Source organism: Nannobrachium achirus, assembly GCF_963921795.1.
Source record: "Nannobrachium achirus genome assembly, chromosome: 14".
In the NCBI taxonomy this organism is placed as follows: domain Eukaryota; kingdom Metazoa; phylum Chordata; class Actinopteri; order Myctophiformes; family Myctophidae; genus Nannobrachium; species Nannobrachium achirus.
Window position 1 is genome coordinate 34602967 of NC_137821.1, and position 24167 is coordinate 34627133.

At 43.6% G+C, this 24167-nt stretch overlaps 1 protein-coding gene across 1 annotated transcript in view; it reads left to right on the forward strand.

Annotated features, from left to right (window-relative positions):
• Window positions 1-24167, forward strand: part of chd3 (chromodomain helicase DNA binding protein 3) — a gene marked incomplete at its 3' end in the record, with an annotated part of 45827 nt that overhangs the window by 2144 nt on the left and 19516 nt on the right. The window contains exons 2-23 of the mRNA XM_080741821.1: window positions 1335-1471; window positions 1993-2181; window positions 3069-3196; window positions 3481-3719; window positions 4292-4428; window positions 5507-5678; window positions 7283-7455; window positions 8385-8657; window positions 9391-9594; window positions 10855-11213; window positions 12192-12288; window positions 13513-13704; window positions 14692-14895; window positions 15036-15173; window positions 15652-15773; window positions 16174-16347; window positions 16532-16673; window positions 17918-18049; window positions 18558-18675; window positions 20389-20513; window positions 20737-20968; window positions 23730-23914. Of these exons, the coding sequence (XP_080597947.1) occupies window positions 1335-1471; window positions 1993-2181; window positions 3069-3196; window positions 3481-3719; window positions 4292-4428; window positions 5507-5678; window positions 7283-7455; window positions 8385-8657; window positions 9391-9594; window positions 10855-11213; window positions 12192-12288; window positions 13513-13704; window positions 14692-14895; window positions 15036-15173; window positions 15652-15773; window positions 16174-16347; window positions 16532-16673; window positions 17918-18049; window positions 18558-18675; window positions 20389-20513; window positions 20737-20968; window positions 23730-23914 (3872 nt within the window). The remainder of the gene's footprint in view (window positions 1-1334; window positions 1472-1992; window positions 2182-3068; window positions 3197-3480; window positions 3720-4291; window positions 4429-5506; window positions 5679-7282; window positions 7456-8384; window positions 8658-9390; window positions 9595-10854; window positions 11214-12191; window positions 12289-13512; window positions 13705-14691; window positions 14896-15035; window positions 15174-15651; window positions 15774-16173; window positions 16348-16531; window positions 16674-17917; window positions 18050-18557; window positions 18676-20388; window positions 20514-20736; window positions 20969-23729; window positions 23915-24167) is intronic.

Below are 24167 nucleotides of genomic sequence, written 5' to 3' on the forward strand. Positions count from 1 at the left end.
AGCTGGTGGTGGTTGGTTGGGGCGCGAGCACGGCGTGCACTGCTGTTATACCAGCACAAAGGCAAGGCAGACAATAAAATGGAACAAATGTGGTCTATCAAACAGGCTGGTGGTGCGACGAGGGAGACTGCAGCCCTCATTCTGGTTATGGTTCACTGTGTTTAGCCTGGAGCTGGTTTTCATTCTCTCTCTCTCTCTCTCTCTCTCTCTCTCTCTCTCTCTCTCTCTCTCCCTCTTCCAATCCCCCCCCCTCTCTCTCCTTCTGAAAATGTTCAATCTTATTATCTCTCTCTATTGCTCTCTCAAAATGTTCAATCTAATTATCCTTCTCTCTCTCTCTCTCTGTCTGTCTGTCTGTCTGTCTGTCTGTCTCTCTCTTTTTCTTTCTCTCTCTCTCTCTCTTTTTCTTTCTCTCTATCTCCCTCCACTGCTTTCTCTGTGATTTAGTTATGAGCTGCTGTGACTTCAGAATACATTTAGCTGATTATCCTGCTAGGCTGCCATGGAAAAACTGTGCTCTGAAAAGAGAAAGAGCAAATAATAGTTAGTGAACCTGCACAACATGCAGCTTAGGGATTCTAGTTCTAGTAATATGGTGCATGCTCTTCACTTCTGTAGAGGAGACTTGTTTTACAACAGTGTAATACTTTTATATCTGCCTTGATATATGATGTACTTGAAAATAAAATTCAGTAATACAACTTTTAAAAGAAATACACATTTCTTTATGTTTATGATTACATACATAATCTGTTGCATCATAATTTCTCAGAATCTTTTGAAAATAGCAAATCGTCTATTTCCGAATATTTGGATAGCGCTTAAGAGTTTAAACTGTTCCTCATTTTGCTGGGGACTCTCTGTCACCGCCCAAGGACCACCGGGTGTTCCCCGGACCCCACGTGAGAACCATTGCTGCAAGCAGCACTTCCAGGGGCCAAGTAAACGATCCACTCCAAGCAGGCACACGTTCCAAAACAGCCCCACACTCCAAACAGGCACTGCAGTAGTATATCTAAATGTCCTCCTGATCTGGCATTGTTCATATAGGCATACCTCCATAAGCCAATTATGCCTGTGCTTTGTATTGAACCAATACCAACTGTCAAATCCACTTACTACACACTGACTGGAACTAATTTGGCATAATGTCGCAATTCAGTCAAGGGCAAAGGTCACCAGCGCCTCGGCTGGTATTATACGGCTTTTGTTGTGAAAGTGTTCGACAGGGGATTAGCTGGATGTTTGGTTGCAGATTATTGGAAAGATCACTGTGACAAACTGCCTCTATCCATTGTCTCCGCGGCTTCTCACAACTCCCCGTTTCCCTCCAGACGTAGAGAGGGAGACTCCGGACAGGGAGAGCCCCGGCAGAAAGAAAGGACGACCGAAAAAGAAGGATAAGGAGACCAAGAAGAAAGTCAAACAGAAGGAGGGGAAACCCATCAAAGCGAAAAAACGCAAGAAGATTGTAAGTCTTGCCATTGTCTCTTGTGTTGAATTTGTAATCACCATGTAATCATCTCAGTGGTAAATGGACCTTTAAAAGTTTGTAACACTTAGAGTATAGATGAATAATTAAAGGGAGCCTCCGCACACTCAAAACTGTGCAAAATCAGGTTCTTTATTTGCAGTTAGATTGCAAGCTTCCGGTCCATGACCGAAGAAACATCTCAACTAAAGTCTACTGGCAGATGAGCGGTGGTAGACTTCCATTATTCTAAATGGAGGTGTCACCTAAACCTAACCTAAACCCTAACCCTAACCTCAGTGGGGGTGTTTCTGAATGGAGGTCTGCCCCCTTTTCACAATACTTAGAGTATGCAAATGCAACCAAATGGATCCTTACTGGTCCATTCGTTTCCATTTGTATACCCTCAAAGTTATGGGGGTCCTTGAATCGTCATTGTTTTTCACGTCTCATCCTCTCACTCCCTCTCCTCCTTTTCCTCGCTCCTTTTCCTCTACCACCTCCTCGCTCCACTTCTTCAGGACAGTGATGTAGAGAGAGACTCAGACAGAGACAGAGACTATGGCGAGAACTCAGACAGCGCAGCCAGCGACTATGGATCTGGCGAGAAGAAGAAAAAGAAGAAGCACAAGGAGAAGAAGGAGAAGAAAACCAAGAAGAAGAAAAAAGATGATGGCGACAGGGACAGCAGCCAGGAGGAAACAACAAAGGTACAAGAAAGGAAAGAAACATGAACAAAACCACTTAATTATCCTGGTGAATGCAAACCGGGTCAAAGCAAAATAGAGTGTAAATCTTTTGGTGTCAAAGCAAAGCAAGCAGGTTTATCAAAATGATAAACATCCAAAGTAGAGGCCTATAAATGGAATTATCTGGTCAGTGGTTTGAGTAATCTGGGACTGTATTCACGAAACATCTTAAGGCTAAAAGTAGCTCCTAACTGGCCTATTTATGAATAAAACATTGTTGCAGAGTGTAACCTAGTTTAAATGGAATAATGGTAATAGATGTTTGTATGAATTCATTCTTCATATTTTTTCTTCATGTTTTATGTTAAACCAAATTTGTTCTCATGCTTTGTTCTTAGCTTGTAGAGTTATTCCAACTTCAAATGTAGCCTACCTTTAATAATGTAATTCTTTTTATCGGTTTTACTATTTTTGCATTTTTCCTAACATAGATGTTTAGAGCCGAACATATAACTGAGAGTATATGTGTAGTATTTGGTTTCATGTGTGAATCAAGTGTGGAACAATTAATAATTATTAAAACTTGAATATGGCACAGGATTTGTAACTCCTGCTATTGTATTTTTGTGATGACTTCACCGACACAGACCTAGGAGTTATACAGTACATACTGTAGCTTGACACAGACCAGTCCCCTATAAACCAGTCACTGTGGGCGTAGTAAGTGTGTTCATGAAAAAGAAAGTTAAAAACATCATCCATAGCAACGAGGTCAACAACACTCAAGATTTCAGCTGTTTTAAGAGAGAACTCTGGTACGATTTAGTGCTATTTAGGAGAACTTTAGTGGCAAAAGTAAAATACTTGATGTGTACAATGTGAGTCCCTGATCTGCTGTTTCTTCTCAGCAACCCATAGAGCAGAAGACATCAGCCCAGCTGGCCAATGAGTGGGGTCTGGAGGATGTTGACCATACCTTCACCGAGGAGGACTACAGGGAACTCACCAACTACAAGGCCTTCAGCCAGTTCATGAGGTATCACTCATACAATAATATACCCTTAATGCACAATTTGCCTCTTATGACTGCTAATATTACAAATAATACCACAAAGTTTAATGGTAATCATGATATAATGACCATTAAACAGTTTTTTGGGTGAGAGCCATGCCACACCACACCTCCCTTCCGGCAATCAATGTGAAACGTTTGTCTTTCCACTCTGCACCATGGCCAACCATTGCCTCCACGTGTCATTGTGTTGCCATAAATGTGACTGAAGTTGGGGGGAAAGGTTTAGACTAACCTCTCTCTACCAGGCCCATGATCGCTAAGAAAAACCCCAAAATCCCCATGTCGAAGATGATGACCATCCTGGGCGCCAAGTGGAGGGAGTTCAGCTCCAACAACCCCTTCAAAGGCAACGGTGCGGCCGTGGCAGCGGCTGCAGCCGCGGCCGCCATCGCTGTTGCAGAGCAGGTCTCCGCGGCAACCGCCTCCCCAGAACCACCTCCGCAGCCGCCTCCGCTTCGCAAAGCCAAGACTAAAGAGGGCAAAGGTCAGTGGCACAACACCCTCCTTCCCTTAGTGCTTTTATCTCAGTGGTTCTCCAGTCTTTAGGTCAAGGACCACCAAATTAATGTACAGTATGTATGACCCTGATATGAAAATATTTTGTGCCAGGGACCCCCATACAAGATTTGTGTTGTTAAAATGTTTCCAAGATATTCTTAAAATTGTTTTAAAGATCTTTTTTCAAATAGCATATCTACAGTATAAGCTCACAACACGTTGCATTGCGACGTGTTGTGAGCTTATAGTTTGGCTATTTTCAAATAATGAAAGTAAGGCTAAAGTAACTGATTTTCATGCTATGCTTAACACATTTTGCTGGGGACTCCCTGGAACCCCCCCAAGGACCCCTGGACACTTGGAGAATGAATCTCTGCTTTTTCTTTCTTCCTGCTTCCTCTTTTCACCTCTTGACCGTAAGCATGTTAAATAAAGCTAGAATGCTGTTAGAAGAATGTAATGTGCAGTTTGTTATTCTTCTTCTGATCAGGATACAGGAATGGTGAAAGATAGAGAGATGAATCCTTTCCAGAGTTTTCTTTCTCTCTGTCTTCCCAGGGCCAGGTTATAAGAAGAAGCGTAGTCCTCGTGTCCAAGACAAGAAAAAGACTGCAGCTCCAGCCAAGGCCAAGAAGATGGCCCCCATCCGTATCAAGCTGGCAGCCATAGGTGCCAAGAGAAAGAAGAGCTGTTCAGTACGTTTGATTGATTGATTGAATACTTTATTAACAGTTTGCAAAAAGTACAGTGGGAGACAGTTATACAACAATGCTAAAAGAATAACACAAAAAGGCCAGAGGGCTTGTTTCCATTTTGGTCCTATCTATACTATAATTTTGCGAATGTCTGAGTGAGTGAGTGAGTGAGTGTCTGTCTGTCTGTCTGTCTGTCTCGGCGTTTCTCCTCAGTGGCTGGAGCAATTGATCTGAAATCGCATCACCACCAGCATATGAACACACCTGACATAACTGTGAAGCCCGTTTGTCACTTTCACAAATCGTATGCTGTATAATAGCATTTTTATGGTGTATCTATATCTATTTAGCCTACAGTACCTTTTGTGACCTCACATGTTAAGGGAGGGGCGCTGTTGTTCAGGCCATGCACAATCACACACAAACCCACACACACACACACACACACACGGGGGGGGGGGGGGGGGGGGAGTGTGTGTGTGTGCAGGCGGGCAGGCGGGCAGGCGGGCGGGGGGGGGGGGGGGGGGGGGGGTTCTGGCCCTGTTACAGATGTTGTCCAAAATCATGCAGATCGGTACACAGTATCTCTGTAGCTGTTAAATGGAACGGGTATTTCTTACATTGATGCTCCTACATATTAGCATGCAAGCACCAGTTAAAGTTACTTTCCATCCCTCATATACTGTGTGCACAGTGCACATCCCATAATCCACACACTGCACATCATTTCGGAGCTCATATCTTTGAACGGGTAAGGGCTAGTGTATTTAATTCATCAAGTGTTCACATTGTGTATGTATATATGGTAGGAGAGATGTTTGGATGGATGAAAGGATGGATGCACGGTCAGTTGGCTGGATGGAGGGATAGATGAATGGATGGCAGTGTAGCTGGATGGATGAATGTGTGGTTGGATGGATGGGTGAATGGATTGCTGGATAAATTGTGAATGGAAAGTCTTCTATCTGTTACTGTATTCTGTGTTCTCAACTTGGCTCTGTCTATTTGGTCCTATATCGACTAGTTTTCCCCACCTTTTTTCACTTTTTTTTCTCTTTCTCCTCCCACTCTCTTCCAGAGTGAGGATGTAGATGAGGATGAATCCGAGCTGGAGAACTCCAGCGTCCACAGCTCCTCAGTTCGTTCGGACAGCTCCGGACGAGCGAAGAAGAACAAGCGAGGCGTAGGACGGCCTGCCAAGAAGAAGAAGAAAAGTAAATGTGGCTTAATATGTCACATGCTGCATGCCAGTAACTGACCGGATAATAGTAGAATATAAATGTTCAGTTAAACTGAAATGGAATTCAGATCTACAGAGCTTAAAAGAGGAGGAGGGAAAAGGTACATGAAACTCACAATACAGGCATTTGGCAAAAAGGAAGGAATAGACTTTATGTGCAAAAACATATTATTATTATTGTAGTAACTGAGTAGAGTAGAGTTTATTAGTGCCACACACTGTTGGTTCGATTTCAGTGCCAAGAATATTATTATTATTATAGTTACTGTGTAGATAGAGTTTATTAGTGCCACACACTGTTAGTTCGATTTCAGTGCCAAAAATATTATTGTTATTATAGTAACTGAGTAGATAGAGTTTGTTAGTGCCACACACTGTTGGTTCGATTTTAGCTAGAGACCTATGAGTCCTTCCTTCTCTCTGCTCTTCATGTCCCTTCTCAGTTTGTGAGAGGTTATGTTTTATTTTCAGTATAGTGGTGTAGTTTCAGTATCAACTAGAAGAAGTGCTCTTCCGAGCACATGTCTCCACCAGGCCACGCGTCCTGGTGGTGCTATAATAGGCAAATGTAAAAAGGGTGGCATGTGTTCTTCACCAATCTTAGACCTTTCATGGCGCCACCATGAGGCTGATTTGAACATTTTGTAGTGTAATTTCTTCCTTTGCCTTTTGCGAATGTGCGTGCTCAATTTCATTACAATTGCACGCTGTGTTTGATTTGAGGCATTTTGTTCGAAACGGATCAATCCTGCAAAGTTTGGAGGCCAATCTTAGCCAATCAGGATGGAATATTTAATATGGGACAGATCCGTCTTGATCATATGACTGTAGAGATACTGTGTACTGATTTGTGTTAATTGTGGGTAAAATCTGAAGGAGTAATATCCAAAAATGTGTCTTACATAAGTCGGCCTCCTGGTGGCGCTATAAAAGACTGATGTGAAAAATGCAAGGATTTTTTTTCCCTTGGCCTATAGGGAGTGCGCTTACAAAGTTTGAAACTGATCGGTGGAGTTATAGGTAAAACCACAAATTGGCCTGTTATAGCGCCACCATGAGGCTGATTTAAAAAAATTGAAGTGGCATTTCTTCCTCGTCCTAGTGGGAACGTGTGTGCGCGATTTCGTGATAATTGCACTCTGCGTTTGTGATTTGAGGCATTTTGTCCAAAATGGACCAATCTTACAAACTTTGAAAGCCAATATCAGCCAATCAGGATGGAATATGGACAATTAGACAGATCCGTGTCGATCACATGACTGTAGAGATACTGTCTACCGATTTGCGTGATTTTTGGACAAAATCTGTAGGAGTAGTGTACAGAATCTTTTTTTGCAAACATCGGCGCTAGAACAGGGCCATTTGACAAATGTGGGGCAGAGGTTCTGAATTGGCATCCAGGGAGTGTGTGTGCTCATTTTGGCAGCAACCGGGCCAACGGTGCCGGAGATTATAAAATAAAGTCCCCTTTTAGCGGAGAACGGATTTTTTTAGTTTTAAAGTTTGTGTCATTGTTTTTTCAGGATGATAAATGCTGTCACTCTGCTGGAATAGATGCATTCAAATCCTTACTCAATGTCTTTTGGTGACTGTCTGTCTTTCTGTCCCCCCCAGCGGCAGGAGGTGAGGAGGACGGCTATGAGACAGACCACCAGGACTACTGCGAAGTGTGCCAGCAGGGCGGTGAGATCATCCTCTGTGACACCTGTCCCAGAGCCTACCACCTCGTCTGCCTGGAACCTGAGCTGGACAAGGCCCCCGAGGGCAAGTGGAGCTGCCCCCACTGTGTGAGTGGTACAACCGGTGTGAAAGTCGTGATGGTGGTTTATTGATTGATTGATTGATTGATTGATTGATTGATATGTTATTGGTTTTGTGTGATTTTGCTTTGTTCTCACATCTCACATTATGTTTAGCAGGTGCTTTGAGTAGTTGGGTTTACCACATTAAAGATGATGACACCACATTCAAGAGCTTTTACAAGGAATGTTTTTTTGTTGTTTTGCTTCTACTGCGTCATTTTATCGTGCGATGCAGCAAACATGAGTAGGCTGAAAGCAAGTCAGGTAGTGTTGGATTAGGGGTGCAACAGTTAATCTAACTAATCAATAATAGATTATTTAAAAACTATCGGATCAGTGGTGCAACGTAGGTGTGAGGGCTCTGTAGCGGCTCAAACCTCTAGTATATGTTGTATATTTTGTATAGGATTCACCCATTCAGTAACTTTCATTAACTCATTTGCTGCCATTTAACAATACCTTCGTACTCTCATATGCCCCTGTCTCCATAGACTTCCATGTAATTCATAGTGCACGGATCATGCACATCCATGCCTAGATAATGCACCACGTGTGTCCACATTGCTCACAGCTTTCAAACAAAAAAATCTGAATGGAAATCCGTTCAGGCATTCATGAGATAGCAGCCATTATGTTTTCCTAAAATGTAAACAAAGATGGCTGCCATGTTTGAAATATGGAGTTGCTATGGGGGTTAAACATGCAATTTCGCAATTGCTATCATGCCTACTACATTTTTGGGGGTTACATTTTTTTTTTTTTTTTTTTTTAAACGGGAAATTCTCGGGTTCCTCGGGCATGGCAGGGCCGTACAGCGGGATTTTTTCGGGCTCCTCGGCCATAGCAGCAAATGAGTTAAGAGAGGTGTACTTATTAGCTAGAATAGATGTTACCTTCCTTCCTTCCTCTCCTAGGAGAAGGAGGGCATCCAGTGGGAGGCGAAGGATGAGGACTTTGAGGACTTCGAGGAGGAATGTGAGGACAGAGTGATACCAGAGGCGGTGGCGGCTGGGATCCTGCCAGGGGCCGAGGAGGAGGAGGACGACCACATGGAGTTCTGTCGAGTGTGTAAAGACGGAGGGGAACTGTTATGCTGCGACACCTGTACGTCGTCCTACCACATCCACTGTCTCAACCCACCGCTGCCTGAGATCCCCAACGGAGAGTGGCTGTGTCCACGATGCACGGTTAGTCATTCCTGTCCTGTCCTGTCTTGCAAGGGGGGGGGGAGTGGGACTGAGTTACTAGGGCCCAAGGTGGAAGGGCCTTAATTATTTTATACTTTAAAGTTATACCATGTAACTTTTTTTATAAAACAAATCTTAAAATTGTCCTAACTGTTAAATCGCTAAAGTTTTAGAACCCCCACTCTGTTATTTTCAGCTTCTGAAGCCTTCTCTTTATATGTTTTCTATGAGTTGTGAGGGGGGGAGAATTTCCCGGCAAAATGATGTCATCTCCCACATGATACACTACCGGCCAATCACAGCGCCGATCATACACCACCGGCCAATCACAGCGAGTCTTGCTGTCTCTAAAGGAAGTAGCTTCCCTCAGCAACTGTGTTTACATTGGTGAAGGAATCTTGCTTGCTACTCCCTCAATCCTGGTCTAAAAATGATGGGAGACAGCTCTACGGAATCGTATCGGCGAGGCGGAGGTGCTCGCGACGGCCGCGGGGGTCCGCGGCGACTCCGGCCGAAAAAAGCAATACCGCTACTGACCACTAGTTGAGCAGCTTCCACAGTACAGCTTTAACTATTGAAAAATAGCACATCTACAAGCTCACAGAGCGGCACCAAGTGCCGCGCTGCGAGCTTGTAGATCTGCTATTTTTGAAAAGACAAAAGTAATTTTGTAACTGAGATTTTTGTGATTTTAACACTTCTGACAATAATATTGACCTCATAACCTCCCCAGTGTCCACAAATCAACGGGCGCGTCCAGAAGATTCTCCACTGGCGATGGGGGGAGCCTCCGGCTCCCATCCCCGTGCCTCCTCCACCGGACGCCCCACCGGACGCCCCACCCCCGCCCCCTATGAAGGGCAGACCCGAGCGGGAGTTCTTTGTCAAGCTGACAGCCCAGTCCTACTGGCACTGCACTTGGATCACTGAACTACAGGTAAGGCATAACAATAACAAATGCATACCTCTAATCCAGCGGTTCTCAATCATTTCAGGCCACGACCCCCAAAATAATCATATTTGAACTAGGGACCCCCCCACCCTGACGAGCACTAAGAGTTGAGGCATTACATTTTGTATAACACAGTTCTATTGTGAAAATCACAATTTCTGCCTCTAATATTAGACAATTTGGCCAAGGTTTAATTTGTTATTTTACAGGTATTAAAAAGTCCTTAGATTGTTCCTTTTTTTACGTGCATATACCCTCCATACACTTAAACTTTATGTTGGTTTGTTTACTGTTGAGTGAGAAAACATTGATGATACATTGATGATAAACATTAAGTTAATCATCTGGGGACCCCCCAAAATAATTTGGGGACCTCCCTGGTGGTCCCGACCCACAGGTTGAGAACCACTGCTCTAACCCAGCGGTTCTCAACCAGTGGTCCTTGAGCGGATTCCAGGTGGTCCCCAGCTAAATAACCGAGAGTTGGTAACCAAATGGACCCTTATGAATCTTTAAACTCTCAAGAGCGTAAAATTATTGTTAAGCATATTAGTTGATTAAATCCTTTTTATTTTGATCAACGTTTGCCTGTTATATCTCCTATGGTACTACATCAGTACAGCATGAAGTTGTGGACAGAATCGTATCCAACGATTACAAAATATGCCCAAAAAGTCTTGGGTCTGACTCTGAGAGACTAAATCAAAATGGTGGTACGAAGGCTCAAATGCAGAGTCAATAATGGACCCTTTTCATAACAACCACTGCTCTAACCTAAATTATATTCATTATAACCTTTATGCAGCACTTTTTAAAACATGGATACACATTGTTTTACACGCTAATCTCTATACTAGGAAGGAAAGAGCTAGACAGTAGATTTGAGGCACGGCAAGCTTATCTGTGTTGCACATTTCACACACAAAGGCAACTCAAAGCATAAATAAGCCACTTGAACCCTAGCGCCTCTCATAATAATAGGCAAACATTCAACAAAAATCTACAAGCTAGCGCATCTGTGAGCTTGTACAGTATATCGGCTATCTTTTGGTGAAAAGATTTGGTGACGAAGGAAAAAAGGAGGCAGACCCTGGGGACCCCGGTCAATTTAAGTTTATTTAAGTGATTTTACTCCAACATAGACAACACCAATACACAACTGTGTTTGTATTTCAGGTGAAGCATACTGTCTGATATTAAATCCAACCTCTTTCTGTCCCCCCCCCCCCCCCCCCCCCACCCCAGCTGGAGATATTCCACTCTGTGATGTACCGCAACTACCAGCGGAAGACGGACATGGACGAGCCCCCGTCCCTGGACTACGGCTCGGGGGGAGAGGAGGACGGCAGTATAGGGAAGTGCGCGGAGAAGAGGCGCGCAAAGGACCCACAGTACGCCATCTTGGAGGAAAAGTACTACAAATACGGCATCAAGCCAGAGTGGATGATGATCCATCGGATTATTAATCACAGCATGGATAAAAAGGGGATGTACCACCACTTGGTCAAGTGGAGAGACCTGACCTATGACCAGTGTACCTGGGAGAGAGATGACCTGGACATGCCTGACTTTGCAGTCTTTAAGGCCAACTACTGGAGACACAGGTACGGCCCGCCATGGCCAGTCCACCACATGGGTGGTCTGTCCATTCTGTGGTTGGAGGTGGTTAATGTCAAATTGTTTTGGAAGGAAATTGGTGCTGCCATTGGTGCCATTGCTAACTCCTATAGTAAATTATACACCAGAAAGATGCAATTGGAATTTGCGAGTGTGGTTGCTGACGGTTGTTGACTATATTCTACAGTTTGTGAGAGGTTATGTCATGCTAACTGTCATGTGAAGCTCGACCAATTGATTCCCTATTGATTCCCATTCCCATTGATTCCCTACTGATTCCCACTCCCATTGATTCCCTATTGATTCCCTATCCCTGCCATTTCCAATGGCAGCAGAAAAGTTACCCTAGTAATAAATAAAGTTTCCCTATTGATTCCCTATCCCTGCCATTTCCAATGGCAGCGGAAAAGTTACCCTAGTAATAAATTAAGTTTCCCATCATCGGAAAAGTTACCCTAGAAGTCTATAAAGATTCCCTAGGACTATAATGTGTTGCCCTGTTGGGCAACCACACTAATTATAATGAAAAATCTGAATATGCTGTGTAATGTTTTGCCAACAGATATACAGTTGTACCATATGGCAGAGTAGAGGAATAGTTTCATTTAATTGCTTTCCTGTTTTTGAGCGGCGCTAACCGCTCCAAATATGTGGCTTTGTGTTTTTCACCATGTGTTTTTCCAAGGGTTTTCCCATTTGATGACGTATGTTTGACGTAAGTTTTCCAAGGGCTTTTCCCATGGGCACTGGTGGTTGGGGTCATAACTACACAAACTACGGTACACATACACACAATGCCACGTCATGTGGGTCTATCATTATCATCATCAACAACACCGCTCACTTCACACGGGTGTGATTGTCCCCTTGAGATGCAGCATCTCGTTCTTGAGGGGTCCAAAGGGTAAGTAAGAGTCATGGATCATGAATCATCATTTCATTGGTTGTATACTGCTGTGTGACAGGGAAGAGGTGTTGAAAGAGGGCCCAGACAAACCCAGAAAGTTGAGGAACAGGATCCAGGAGGGTGACGACGACGGCCTCGGCTCACCTGTCAACGATGTGAGTTATCACAGACTCATTGTTTAGTCCAGTGGATTTCAACCTTTTCTTTCACGTCAAGGTCCATTACTTATTCAGCATTTAAGCCACGGACCACCATTTGATGAGATTTTGCCTCGCAGACCCAGTTTCCGTCCTCAATTCCATGCTGTATTGATGTGGTACCTTGGGGCTTTTAAGCCGTGACATCATTTTGTAGTCAGACCCCCAAGCAGATTTATTGTCAATATGGGCATTGCTGTGTCCCTCGCTATTTCAACAGATCTGAGACAAAAATAACGACTAAAGTATAATTCTACCACTTTCTTGTCAACAAGAAAGAGAAGAAAAATTTGCTTTTAGTAAAAAGATTCACGGACACTGGTGCCATTTGGCACCAGAAGTTCTCCTCTGCCTACAAAAGGATGTCAGACTTAGCGGGCAAACGATCAAAATAACAATTCTTCTACATTCTCTAATTGTGTAGACTTCTTGTAAATGTAGTAATGCAAATGTTTATCAATGATTTAACTATTGACAGCGTAAAATGAAAACAAGAGTTAAAGATCTAGAAGGGTCCATTTGGTTACCAATTCTCCATTAAACCACTATTGGTTTAGTCAACTGTTCACGTTAGCTACTGTTCCTCTTGGTGTTTGCCAGCATATGGTTAGAAAAATGCTGCTGCTGCTGCTGGGGCTGCTGCTGCTACTATTTGCAGAAGTGGGCAAATGCTGCAACTATAACTGATAACTAGAAAGGTGCAATTCTGGGAAATTGCAAGTGTGGCTGCACTGACGTGAGTGGCGAGGAATCCGCTAGTAAATGAATTCCGTCTTACCATTTATATTACATATTGTGATGTCACGTGAAGCATGACTGATACTGTCTGATTGGACATTATATTGTGCAATCAGAAAAGGGACAGAAAACCATTGGTTTTCCATTGAACTCAATAGACTTTGGGGGTTACTGAAGAGTTGAAAGAAAAAAGGTTTACCCTGAAGGCGTGAACAGAATAGAAATGGCCAAGAACGCTGGCCTAGTGGTCAAGGCGCATACCACATACTAGGCTATGATGCCTGCTGGCGTCGCCGGTTCGATTCCCGATCCGGACGACCTTTGCCTATCAAAATAAAGGCATAAAAAGCCCCCCAAAAAAATGGCCAAGAACAATGGTCTGGTTGCCTATCAGCAACCACACTAATAACAACACAATGTACCGTTAACATTCTCTCCATCCAGCCTACGATAAAGTACGAGGAGCAACCTGACTTTGTGACGTCGACAGGCGGGACCCTGCACCTGTACCAGCTGGAGGGTCTCAACTGGCTGAGGTTCTCCTGGGCTCAGGGCACAGACACCATCCTGGCAGACGAGATGGGCCTGGGCAAGACCATCCAGACCATCGTCTTCCTCTACTCGCTCTTCAAAGAGGCAAGAGCACGCATCGGAGATATACATTTTCTTTTGTTGTTGTTGTTTTGCTTTTATCAATGCATTTATTTATTGCATTAGCAGTACAAACCAGTTGGGTCAGTGACAAGACTACACTTAAATATGGGGAAAGGTTACTATTTGGAAAGATACAATTTGCTAAATGACTGTTATGTCATGTTTACCAAATAGGTGGATTAGATCCTTTGTCTTTAAAGGAGTGGTTCACCCCAAAATGTAATTTTTTTAATTGATTACTCACACCATGGAGACTTGAGTTCAATAATATTATATAACATGAAACCTGTTGTTTTTAACTCTTATTGTGCCAATCCCGAACTAGTTCGGCTTTATTTGGACCTTATCAGGGTGCCGATCCCGAACTAGTTCGGCTTTTTTTTTTTTTACATTTATATATATATATATATATATATATATATATTTTTTTTTTTTTTTTTTTTTTTTTTTTTTTTTTTCTTCGAGCCGGGCCGCCTGCCGTCATCTGTTTACACGGCCCGCGAGAGCGTCGCGCCGCCGATATTTACCATCCACTCCAATGCAATCCAGGATCTTTAGAGCTCATTTTCTCTGTTCCATGCATATCCATGAGGTGTGCAAGGTTTAATCATGGCTAAATCGCCGGAAATAGGGCTTCTAAAATGCTTGGTAGCCAATAGCTAACTTCAAGCTAACTTCATCCTGTTCCTGTTCATGCACAAAGGTCCAGGCGCGTCATGGCTGCGCACGGCTTGTGCATATACAGCGCTTGTCTATGGTGGATTCTATGGCCATTGGGTGCCCTCTAGTGGTGAAAATGTGGCACTGAAAGGGTTAAGTTAGGCGAGCTCTCATCACAGAAAACATTGGGAAGTGTCAGAGTCTCCAATGACCTCTTACACAAATGTGGTGTGTGTCATGACTTCAGTTACAGACAGTACACCCAGCGTACTAAATCCCATACTCATTCTCTCCTCTTCTCTCCTCCAGGGCCACACAACGGGCCCGTTCCTTGTCAGCGCCCCACTTTCCACCATCATCAACTGGGAGAGGGAGTTTGAAATGTGGGCGCCAGACTTCTACGTGGTGACATACACGGGGGACAAGGACAGCCGAGCCATCATCAGAGAGAATGAGCTCTGCTACGACGATATGTCCATCAACAAGGGAGGAAGGAAGGCCTTCAAGCTGAGGGTGAAGAGGATTGTTTTGTGCTTCTTATCCAATACTTAAGCATTCTGTGATGAAAGGTTTGCATACTCACACAAACCTTTCGCATGCTCCTGCAAAATGTGTCTTGCAAAGGTCTGCATGTTTCTGGGTATTCCCTGCAGAGAGATGCCCCCATCAAGTTCCACGTGCTGCTGACCTCCTATGAGTTGGTGACCATAGACCAGACTTCGCTCAAGTCCATCGACTGGGCCTGCCTGGTGGTGGACGAGGCCCACCGTCTCAAGAACAACCAGTCCAAGGTAGGTAGCAAGGGTGTGTACTGTATGTGTGCACGAGGAGTGGAATCGGAGCAGGTTATTGCCAAAGTTCACGCAGCTTGGGAGCTCATTGATTGAAGACTTTATTAGACGTTTGCATGGGTAAAAGTACAGTTTCATGACAGTGCACTTCACTGGTACAAGGCCAACTAAAAGGATACCTCAAAAAAGCTTTTGTGCTTGATCTGTTTCAATTGGGGTCCTTTTTTAACTCAGACACATAAAACACAGTACTATGCAAAAAAAAACAGAACAAAAAACACAATGTCGTAAAACACAATGGGAAATAATTTGTATTTGGGAAGGATAGGCTTTGTTATCTTTTACTACTGCAGTTTTGTGTGTGCTTTGTATTTGTAAGAAGCGTCTAAAAAAAATTATTAGCTCAAAAATACAGAATGACACATCGTACTTCAAACCCAACTGCCCATTCACATGCATGTTTCATCTCCACCTCCAGTTCTTCAGGCGTTTGAACGACTACAAGATCGACCACAAGCTGCTGCTCACTGGAACTCCTCTACAGAACAACCTGGAAGAGCTGTTTCACCTGCTCAACTTCCTCACACCCAACCGCTTCAAGTAGGGATCAACTCTCTCTCTCTTTCTTGATCTGTGTGTTGGGTATGTGATGGGAAATATATTTATCTTAACCCATTAAGAGAGAGAAATACCTAAAAATGTCTTCTAAATCTTAACATCTTTTATAATGATATGTATTTGACCACAGACCCCCCCCTCCCCCCCATTTAATTTTCTTTTGTTCCAGGGACCCCCCAGAAGCAAAGATTTGTGTTAAAATGTTTGCTTTAAAAGAATATATATATTCAAAGATTTGCACAAATGTTCATGTTTTTTCAAAAATAGCAGATCTACATAGGGCGGCACTCGGTGCCGCGCTATGAGCTTGCATATCTGCTATTTTTGAATAGGCAAAGTATTAAAAAATGGATTCACTCGTCTCTCCTTCCCCACCGTCCAGTAACCTGGAGGGCTTCCTGGAGGAGTTCGCCGACATCTCCAAGGAGGACCAGATCAAGAAGCTCCACGACCTGCTGGGGCCTCACATGCTGAGGAGGCTGAAGGCCGACGTCTTCAAGACCATGCCTGCCAAGACGGAGCTCATCGTCCGCGTGGAGCTCAGCCCCATGCAGAAGTAAGGCCTGGTTTATACGTAGCTGCGTACTGGTGTCGCACATCAAAAATATGTGCATATCAATTTACAGGCATTTAGCAGACGCTCTTAATCCAGAGCGACTTACAATACATCAACATCAACACATCAAATGCATAGAAATAGTAGTCTTAAGAAAAACATTTAGCTGTTTTGTTTCAACCAGGAAGTACTACAAGTTGATCCTAACCAGGAACTTTGAGGCGCTCAACTCAAAGGGCGGGGGCAACCAGGTCTCTCTGCTCAACATCATGATGGACCTGAAGAAGTGTTGCAACCACCCCTACCTCTTCCCTGTTGCATCCCTGGTAAGAAAACCCAACTCACCCAAACGCCTTTTCTTCTTCAAATGTTTCTCTGCTTCCATAGTGAATGATGAACACATCTATGTATCCCTGAGTGCCATTTCTTCTCTGTCTCTATATGCTAACCATAACAAACCGCCTCCACCTCTGCCTTTTTCTATGGTCACACAAGGGTCCATCCTCTTTTACCTCTCTTAAGGCCTGTGTACGCACCAAGCTGTCTTGTCAGGAGATCGCCTGACTATGTCGGGACTGGAAGATCAGATTGGGAGTGTTGAAAACAGTTAAAAAGTTGCACTGCAGACTTCAGCTGATAATCAGCTGATGGCACTGTTCTGTGCGAGAGGAAATAAATCTACCATACTGGGTAGGATGACAAAGGATGACATCTTACCGATTGTGACTATCTTTGGCCAGAAGTGAGCGTGTTCCATACAATTGCTTCATTCAAGTATGTGCATCTCTCTCTCTCTCTCTCTCTCTCTCTCTCTCTCTCTCTCTCTCTCTCTCTCTCTCTCACAAACACAATCTCACAGATGCTAATTGATGGTCTGATTGCCTGACAACGACTTGTTGTATACAGGCCTTTATCCTCTTGCTCATAAACTGCACACACAGTTCCCAAAGTGGGGTCCAAGATGCCTCAGGGTTCCTTGAGGGGGTTAAAAATTCGTACTGGTCTGTAACCTCGCATAGACTGTTGACACAATGCAGTTGGCCTAAACTGTGACTTTCCATGGAATGCTCAAAGAATGCCTCTCATAATATCAAAAGGGAATTGAACGCTACAGCTCCACCTACTGCACATTAGTGAGTTGTAGGATAAAACATTCTTGAATTGCTGATGGATAGTGACACCTCCTGATGAAATGAGGTACTACTCCTAATAGTAAACTAGATAGAACAAAGGGGAAAAAAAACATGCCTCTGACTTATCTAGACTTTGTGCATTCCTCATGATGGGAGGAGGCTTTAAATAACTCATTAATATTTGGATCATGTTCATTTATTCTTAGGTGCAATGTTTAACATTTTACCCATCTGTCTGTGTGTGCGTGTGTGTGTGTGTGTGTGTGTGTGTGTGTGTGTGTGTGTGTGTGTGTGTGTGTGTGCGTGTGTGCGTGCGTGCGTGCGTGCGTGCGTGCGTGCGTGCGTGCGTGCGTGCGTGCGTGCGTGCGTGCGTGCGTGCGTGCGTGCGTGCGTGCGTGCGTGCGTGCGTGCGTGCGTGCGTGCGTGCGTGCTTGTAGGAAGCCCCCAAAACAGCCAGTGGTGCATATGAGGGGGCAGGCCTCACCAAGGCCTCTGGGAAGTTGACGCTGTTGCAGAAGATGCTGAGGAAACTGAAGGAGCAGGGACACCGAGTTCTGATCTTCTCTCAGGTGAAAGCACACACACACACACACACACACACACACACACACACACTGTGAGTGTGTGTGTGTGTGTGTGTAGCGCTGCTATCTCACACACTGGTTTTATGAAAACGAGGCAACAACAATCGCATGCACAGAAAACTAAAAGAAGCAATGCTTTAACTGCCACAATCTTCCCGCGTGCGTCCCTGCAAATACATGGAACCAAATGGACCTGTACGTGCTTGAAACGACAGTTATGACGGGCGTGCATGTTTGGATCGAGTGACCTCAAAATACTACGGCGTCTTGAATGCCTTGGATCAGCTGCGAGCACCCGAAGGGTTCGCCGGCCGAACTTCTAGTTGATGTACAATACATTAAGTAGGATGTGTATGTTGAAGTTACAATTAAATTCTTCCTATTTCTTTCTATATTCATCTCTCTTTGTCTCTCTCTCTCTCACTCTGTCTCCCCATCTCTCTCTCTCTGTCTCTCTATGTTCTCTGGTCTGTTTCTCTCTGTGCTCTTTTAGATGACAAAGATGTTGGACTTGCTGGAGGACTTCCTAGACCACGAGGGTTACAAATATGAGCGGATTGACGGAAGCATCACCGGAGCACTGAGACAAGACGCCATCGACCGCTTCAATGGTGAGAGTGGAGGACAGTCGCTCTTTTCATTTTAGAACAGACTCACAACACATTCATCAAGGCTTCAAGGTTCAAGGTTGTACTTTATTGTTACATCTTTTGTACAGGTACATAAGAGTAAAACTTATTTTTGTCCGGCTTCCTTCAGACAATGCAGTGGTAGAACAACAACAAAAAACACAACACATCTAAGATAAAAATATAAGTAATAATGGCTTAGGAAAGGAAGAGTGCAAAAGGCAAAAGAGCAAAGAATGTAAAAAAGCATCCTCAGCTGTAGATGTGCATAACGTTTGGTATATTTTATACACCAATGGCATTTTTCCGTACTAGCTACTGTACAATAACATTTTGTAAACAAAAACTTCACAGTGTGTTCCATGTGCAACAGGTTGGTATAATTAAAGACTTCACAGTAGAGCTTAAAAGTTCAGCCCGAGCCCGACGGGACCCGACGGGTCGGCGCGGCGCGGGCTGGGCCGGGCTCAATTTGTCACGTATATGTCGGGCTTTGGGTCGGGTCGGTCTTTTATAATCCGGTAGGCAAGCGCAGCACGGTAACGTGATGTCTCTGTGACTGTGTAAGCTGCGCTGCACCGCTGCGGCGCAACTTGACACAGTTGAGCGTGTGTGACTGTATGTGCGCTGCTGCGCAACGTTCAGACAGTTGAGCAACGTTCAGTTGAGAGTGTGCTCCCGTGTGTGTGTGTGTGTGTGTGTGTGTGTGTGTGTGTGTGTGTGTGTGTGTGTGTGTGTGTGTGTGTGTGTGTGTGTGTGTGTGTGTGTGTGTGTGTGTGTGTGTGTGGCGGTGGCTGCTTGGCCAGTGGGTGCTTCTCTCTGTGGCAGAGCGGAGCGGAGGAGATCGTTGAAACCATTCACAGACACTTTTGGATTTCCTATAATATTATAGACGTAGTGTGAATGTTGTAGCTATAATAGCCTGTACGCCTGCTTCCTGATTTAGCGACGGCCGTCAGCTGTGTTTTCCATTGAGGCTCGGATGTTTTTTTTTCTTCCATAATTAGGACGGTGCTTGCTACAATGTCTTTTATTAGACAGTTGGAAAATGGTAGAATGACACTGTTCTTAAAGAATCACCAATATTGAATGAGGAAAAAAAGGATGCTGCCGTCTGCATCATATAAGCTTGTTGTTTAGAATGTCGGTCTTCGGGCTGGGCCGGTCTCCAATTGTCAATTATGTATCGGGCTTGGGCTCGGTCCGGGCTGAAATTCTGTCGGGCTGGGTTGGGCCGGGCTCACTATTTTAGGCCCGATTTAAGCTCTACTTCACAGTATATGTATATATATATATTTATGTACAGTAGGTGCAGTTCAGCCTCATAGTAACTATTTTGTACCGTTGGTGAGGCTTGAGCATAATAGTGCAGAGAAGGGACGAGTGGGATCGTTTAGCTCTGGACCGTTCTCATCTTTGACAGTTTGTTCATGTGCCTGATTGTTTGTGGAAAGAAGCTTTTTTGCAGTCTGTTGCTAGTAGCTTTGAGACTGCGTAGCCGCTTTCCATGCGGCAACATCTTGAACAGGCTGTGGTTGGGATGGTGTAGATCTTTGATGATTCCTTGGGCTTTTTTTCATAGTAGGCTATCAGGTGTTGTTGACGTGTTGACAATAATTCAATCCAGTGGTGATACAAAGAAATACAAATTTATCTTATTCTTTCCGTCACCTTTCTCTCTCTCTCTCTCCTCAGCCCCTGGGGCGTGTCAGTTCTGTTTCTTGCTGTCCACCAGAGCAGGTGGTCTGGGCATCAACCTGGCCACGGCAGACACCGTCGTCATCTTTGACTCTGACTGGAACCCTCACAACGACATCCAGGTACACCCTGACTGTCTTCCACACAAGCTAGCCATGCAACCGTCAAGATAAATGTACAGTTGTTTAGTATCAAGGGAAAATGGTTAACAAGATAAGAAGATAATAGGGATAGAGTTGATGTGACCAATGTGGGCATGCCGAGGAACCAAAATAAAGACCCTAGGAATCTAACCCAAACTGTCAAATGTAATATTTATACTTTCTGCCTCTGCCCACCCACCAGGCATTCAGTCGCGCCCACCGAATCGGGCAGGCCAACAAGGTGATGATCTACCGCTTTGTGACGCGCGCCAGCGTAGAAGAACGCATCACCGAGGTGGCCAAGAGGAAGATGATGCTGACTCACCTTGTGGTGCGGCCAGGGCTGGGCTCCAAGGCCGGCTCCATGTCCAAGCAGGAGCTGGACGACATCCTCAAGTTCGGCACGGAGGAACTCTTCAAGGACGACGGAGAGGGTGACCAATCACACGCTGTTACACTTAACAACTTTAGAATTCAGGGAGACTGTGACACTTTCTTAGAGTTACTGTAGGCATTATGGATGTTTTTATTGACAACAAGTCTATGAACGGACTATGAACTATGAACATATTTATGGCATTATGTTGCTTTATCAGTATTGTTCTTTGTTGATGCTACTGTTTGTGGATGCACTAAACAACATTTCGCTGTATGTTTCATAGAGTGACAAATAAACATCTTAAATAATACTTTACACTAAATAGCACTTTTCTCGATAGTCGATAAGGCGCTTTACAAAACCAAACAAACAAGAAATAGGAAAAGTTATTAGGTTAAGTTTGAAATGTTTGTTTCTGTTTAGCTGGATTTGTATTCTGGCGTTTGTGACAGCCAGACGCAATTTGGGTTACTCGCAAATGTTAGTTTGAACTTGTTCAGGGTGGATACATATTATCATAGATTAGTTGAGTAGCTGAAGCATCATTTTGGAAACTGTCCATTTTTCATTGAATGAATGAGTCAGAATAAGGAAAACCGCTGAAATTACTTTGTGGTCGTTAAGCTTGTCACGATGATGAAGTAATAACCGGATCGCAATTATTTGAGATAATCATAATTGTTTGCATGTTGAAACAGCTGAGTTGAGATTTATTGAAGGGATAGCCCCTTGAGATGCAGCAATCTCACAACGTGTCGCCATGCAATGCGTTGTGAGCTTTTATGAGCAATTATTTTTCATATCTTCCCTATGCAGTGTTTGTTTATTAAACCTAAAAGCCAAGCAGAAATGTATTTTTTTATTTATGTTCATAAAACACAATTATTTGTGTGACAATTGAGTACCTGAGACGAATAACAGTCTAAGTCCATATTCATCTTTTTTTTAATATAGATATTTTTTGATTTAACAGACTGTAAGCCACAAACTAGTCATTTCTAATCTGTTAAATTGTTAATGCACTCCCCCCCTCATTGTGTTCAATTGTCTGTTTTATTGTTATCTGCTCCCTTTGTCTGCTGAATATTGCTTGTACGGACCTCTTCTGTTGTTCCACAAACTGTTGGAGATATACTGTTTTTCCACTTTCCATAAGTATTATGTTTTATAATTCCTAATATATATGATTTAAGTAAAAAAATCGAATTCAACAAAATGAGGGGGGGAGTGCATTAAGAATTTAACAGATTAAAAACTTCTAGTTTGTGGTTTACACTCTGGTAAATCAAAAAAATATCTATACTCAAAATTTAAAAATATGGACTTAGGGTGCCCGCACACCAAAATACCTATGAGAGTGGAATCCGCGTTCCGCCAATGAGAGTGAAGCGGTTTCATGCCAGCAGAGGATTTCTGCAAAAAACGCTCCCTTATCATTGAAATGCATTGGCGGAACGCGGATTCCACTCTCATAGGTATTTTGGTGTGAGGGCACCCTAATGCCTCATTCACACTACAGATATATAGTTGAACGTTTATCTTGGTAATTCAATGTAATCTCAATGGAAACCAGCTTTAAAGATACAGGAGACGCTCCAAGCAAAGCTTTGAAAGCTTTAAAGCTGGTTTCCATTGAGATTACATTGAATTACCAAGCAAAACGTTCAACTATATATCTGTAGTGTGAATGAGGCAATAGACTGTTATTCGTTTCATGTACTCAATTAATCGTCAAGTAAAAATGTCATGATGTTGACAGCCCTGGTGGTCATCTCCATGCTCCAGCAGTGTCGGAAAGTACATTTACTCAAGTACTGTACTTCAGTACAATTTTGAGTTACTTTTACTTTTACTCCACTACATTTCATAGACACATATTATACTTTTACTCCACTACAATTATTTGAAAACTTTAGTTACTAGTTACTTTGTAAAATGTTATTATTATTACAAAGGTACATTAACCACTTCAGCCCTATATACATTTCAGCAAGAGTTTTATTTTTTATACATTTGAAAATTTGTGAAATGGGACATTCTGCATGATGAGTACTTTCTATTTTTGCTACTTTAAGTACATTTTTATACCAACCCATACCTTTGTTTTTTACTCAAGTAAATATTGAATTCCGGACTTTTACCTTTTAGGCTGCACCCACTCTAAAGTACCTATGAGAGTGGATTCCCCATTCCGCCAATGCATTTCAATGAGAATGGAGCGTCCTTTTGCAGAGATCCCCTACTGGCATGAAACCGCTCCATTCTCATTGAAATGCATTGGCAGGAATGGGGAATCCACTCTCATAGGTAGTTTGGTGTGGGTGCAGCATAAGGGTGCCCACACACCAAAATACCTAGAGTGGAATCCGCCAATGCGTTTCAATGAGAATGGAGCGTTTTTTGCAGAAATCCTCTACTGGCAAAAAAACGCTAGCCTGATTTCAGACTCAGCTGAAGCTTGAGTCTGACATTGTGCCCTGTTTGAGGGATTTCTGGAGGGGAGGGACTTTGACAGCACGGATTGGTTATTTGTTAAACCCACCCCCACCCCCTGCGCTAATTGGAGGAGCCGTCATTTCGGCTCCAGAAATCACTTATTATGAACACAATTCCAGACCAGAGAAACAGTCCACTCTGAGAGTGGGCGGGTCTATGGGCTGGAACCAGGCTAAAAAAACGCTCCATTCTCATTGAAATGCATTGGCGGATTCCACTCTAGGTATTTTGGTGTGAGGGCACCCTAACATAGTACTTCTACATTGCAGTATTGATACTTTTACTTAAGAAAAAATACTTTTCCCACCACTGTGCCCCAGGTATGAAGTGCCCAGCGAGTGACAAAGGCGAGGAGGAGGGCAGCGTGATTCACTATGACAGATCTGCCATCGACAGGCTGCTGGACCGCAACCGAGACGCCACGGACGACACAGACGTCCAGAACATGAACGAGTACCTCAGCTCCTTCAAAGTGGCTCAGTACATGGTCCGCGAGGAGGATAAGGTCAGAGGCAGCTTTATGACAAGTGATTCTCTTTGTTTTTAATTTAAACTATACCACAGTTTGATATGCATTGCATTTTATATATCTTTTTATTGATTGTACCCAATCTACACATTTTGTATACTCAGGCTTACAGACCCATAAGGGTCCATTTGGTTTCAAACTATCAATCATTTAGTTGGGGACCCCTGACCCTCAGATCCCATGTTGAGACCAGTATTTTATAGAGATGTGGGAGTCCCTGGTGGCTCTA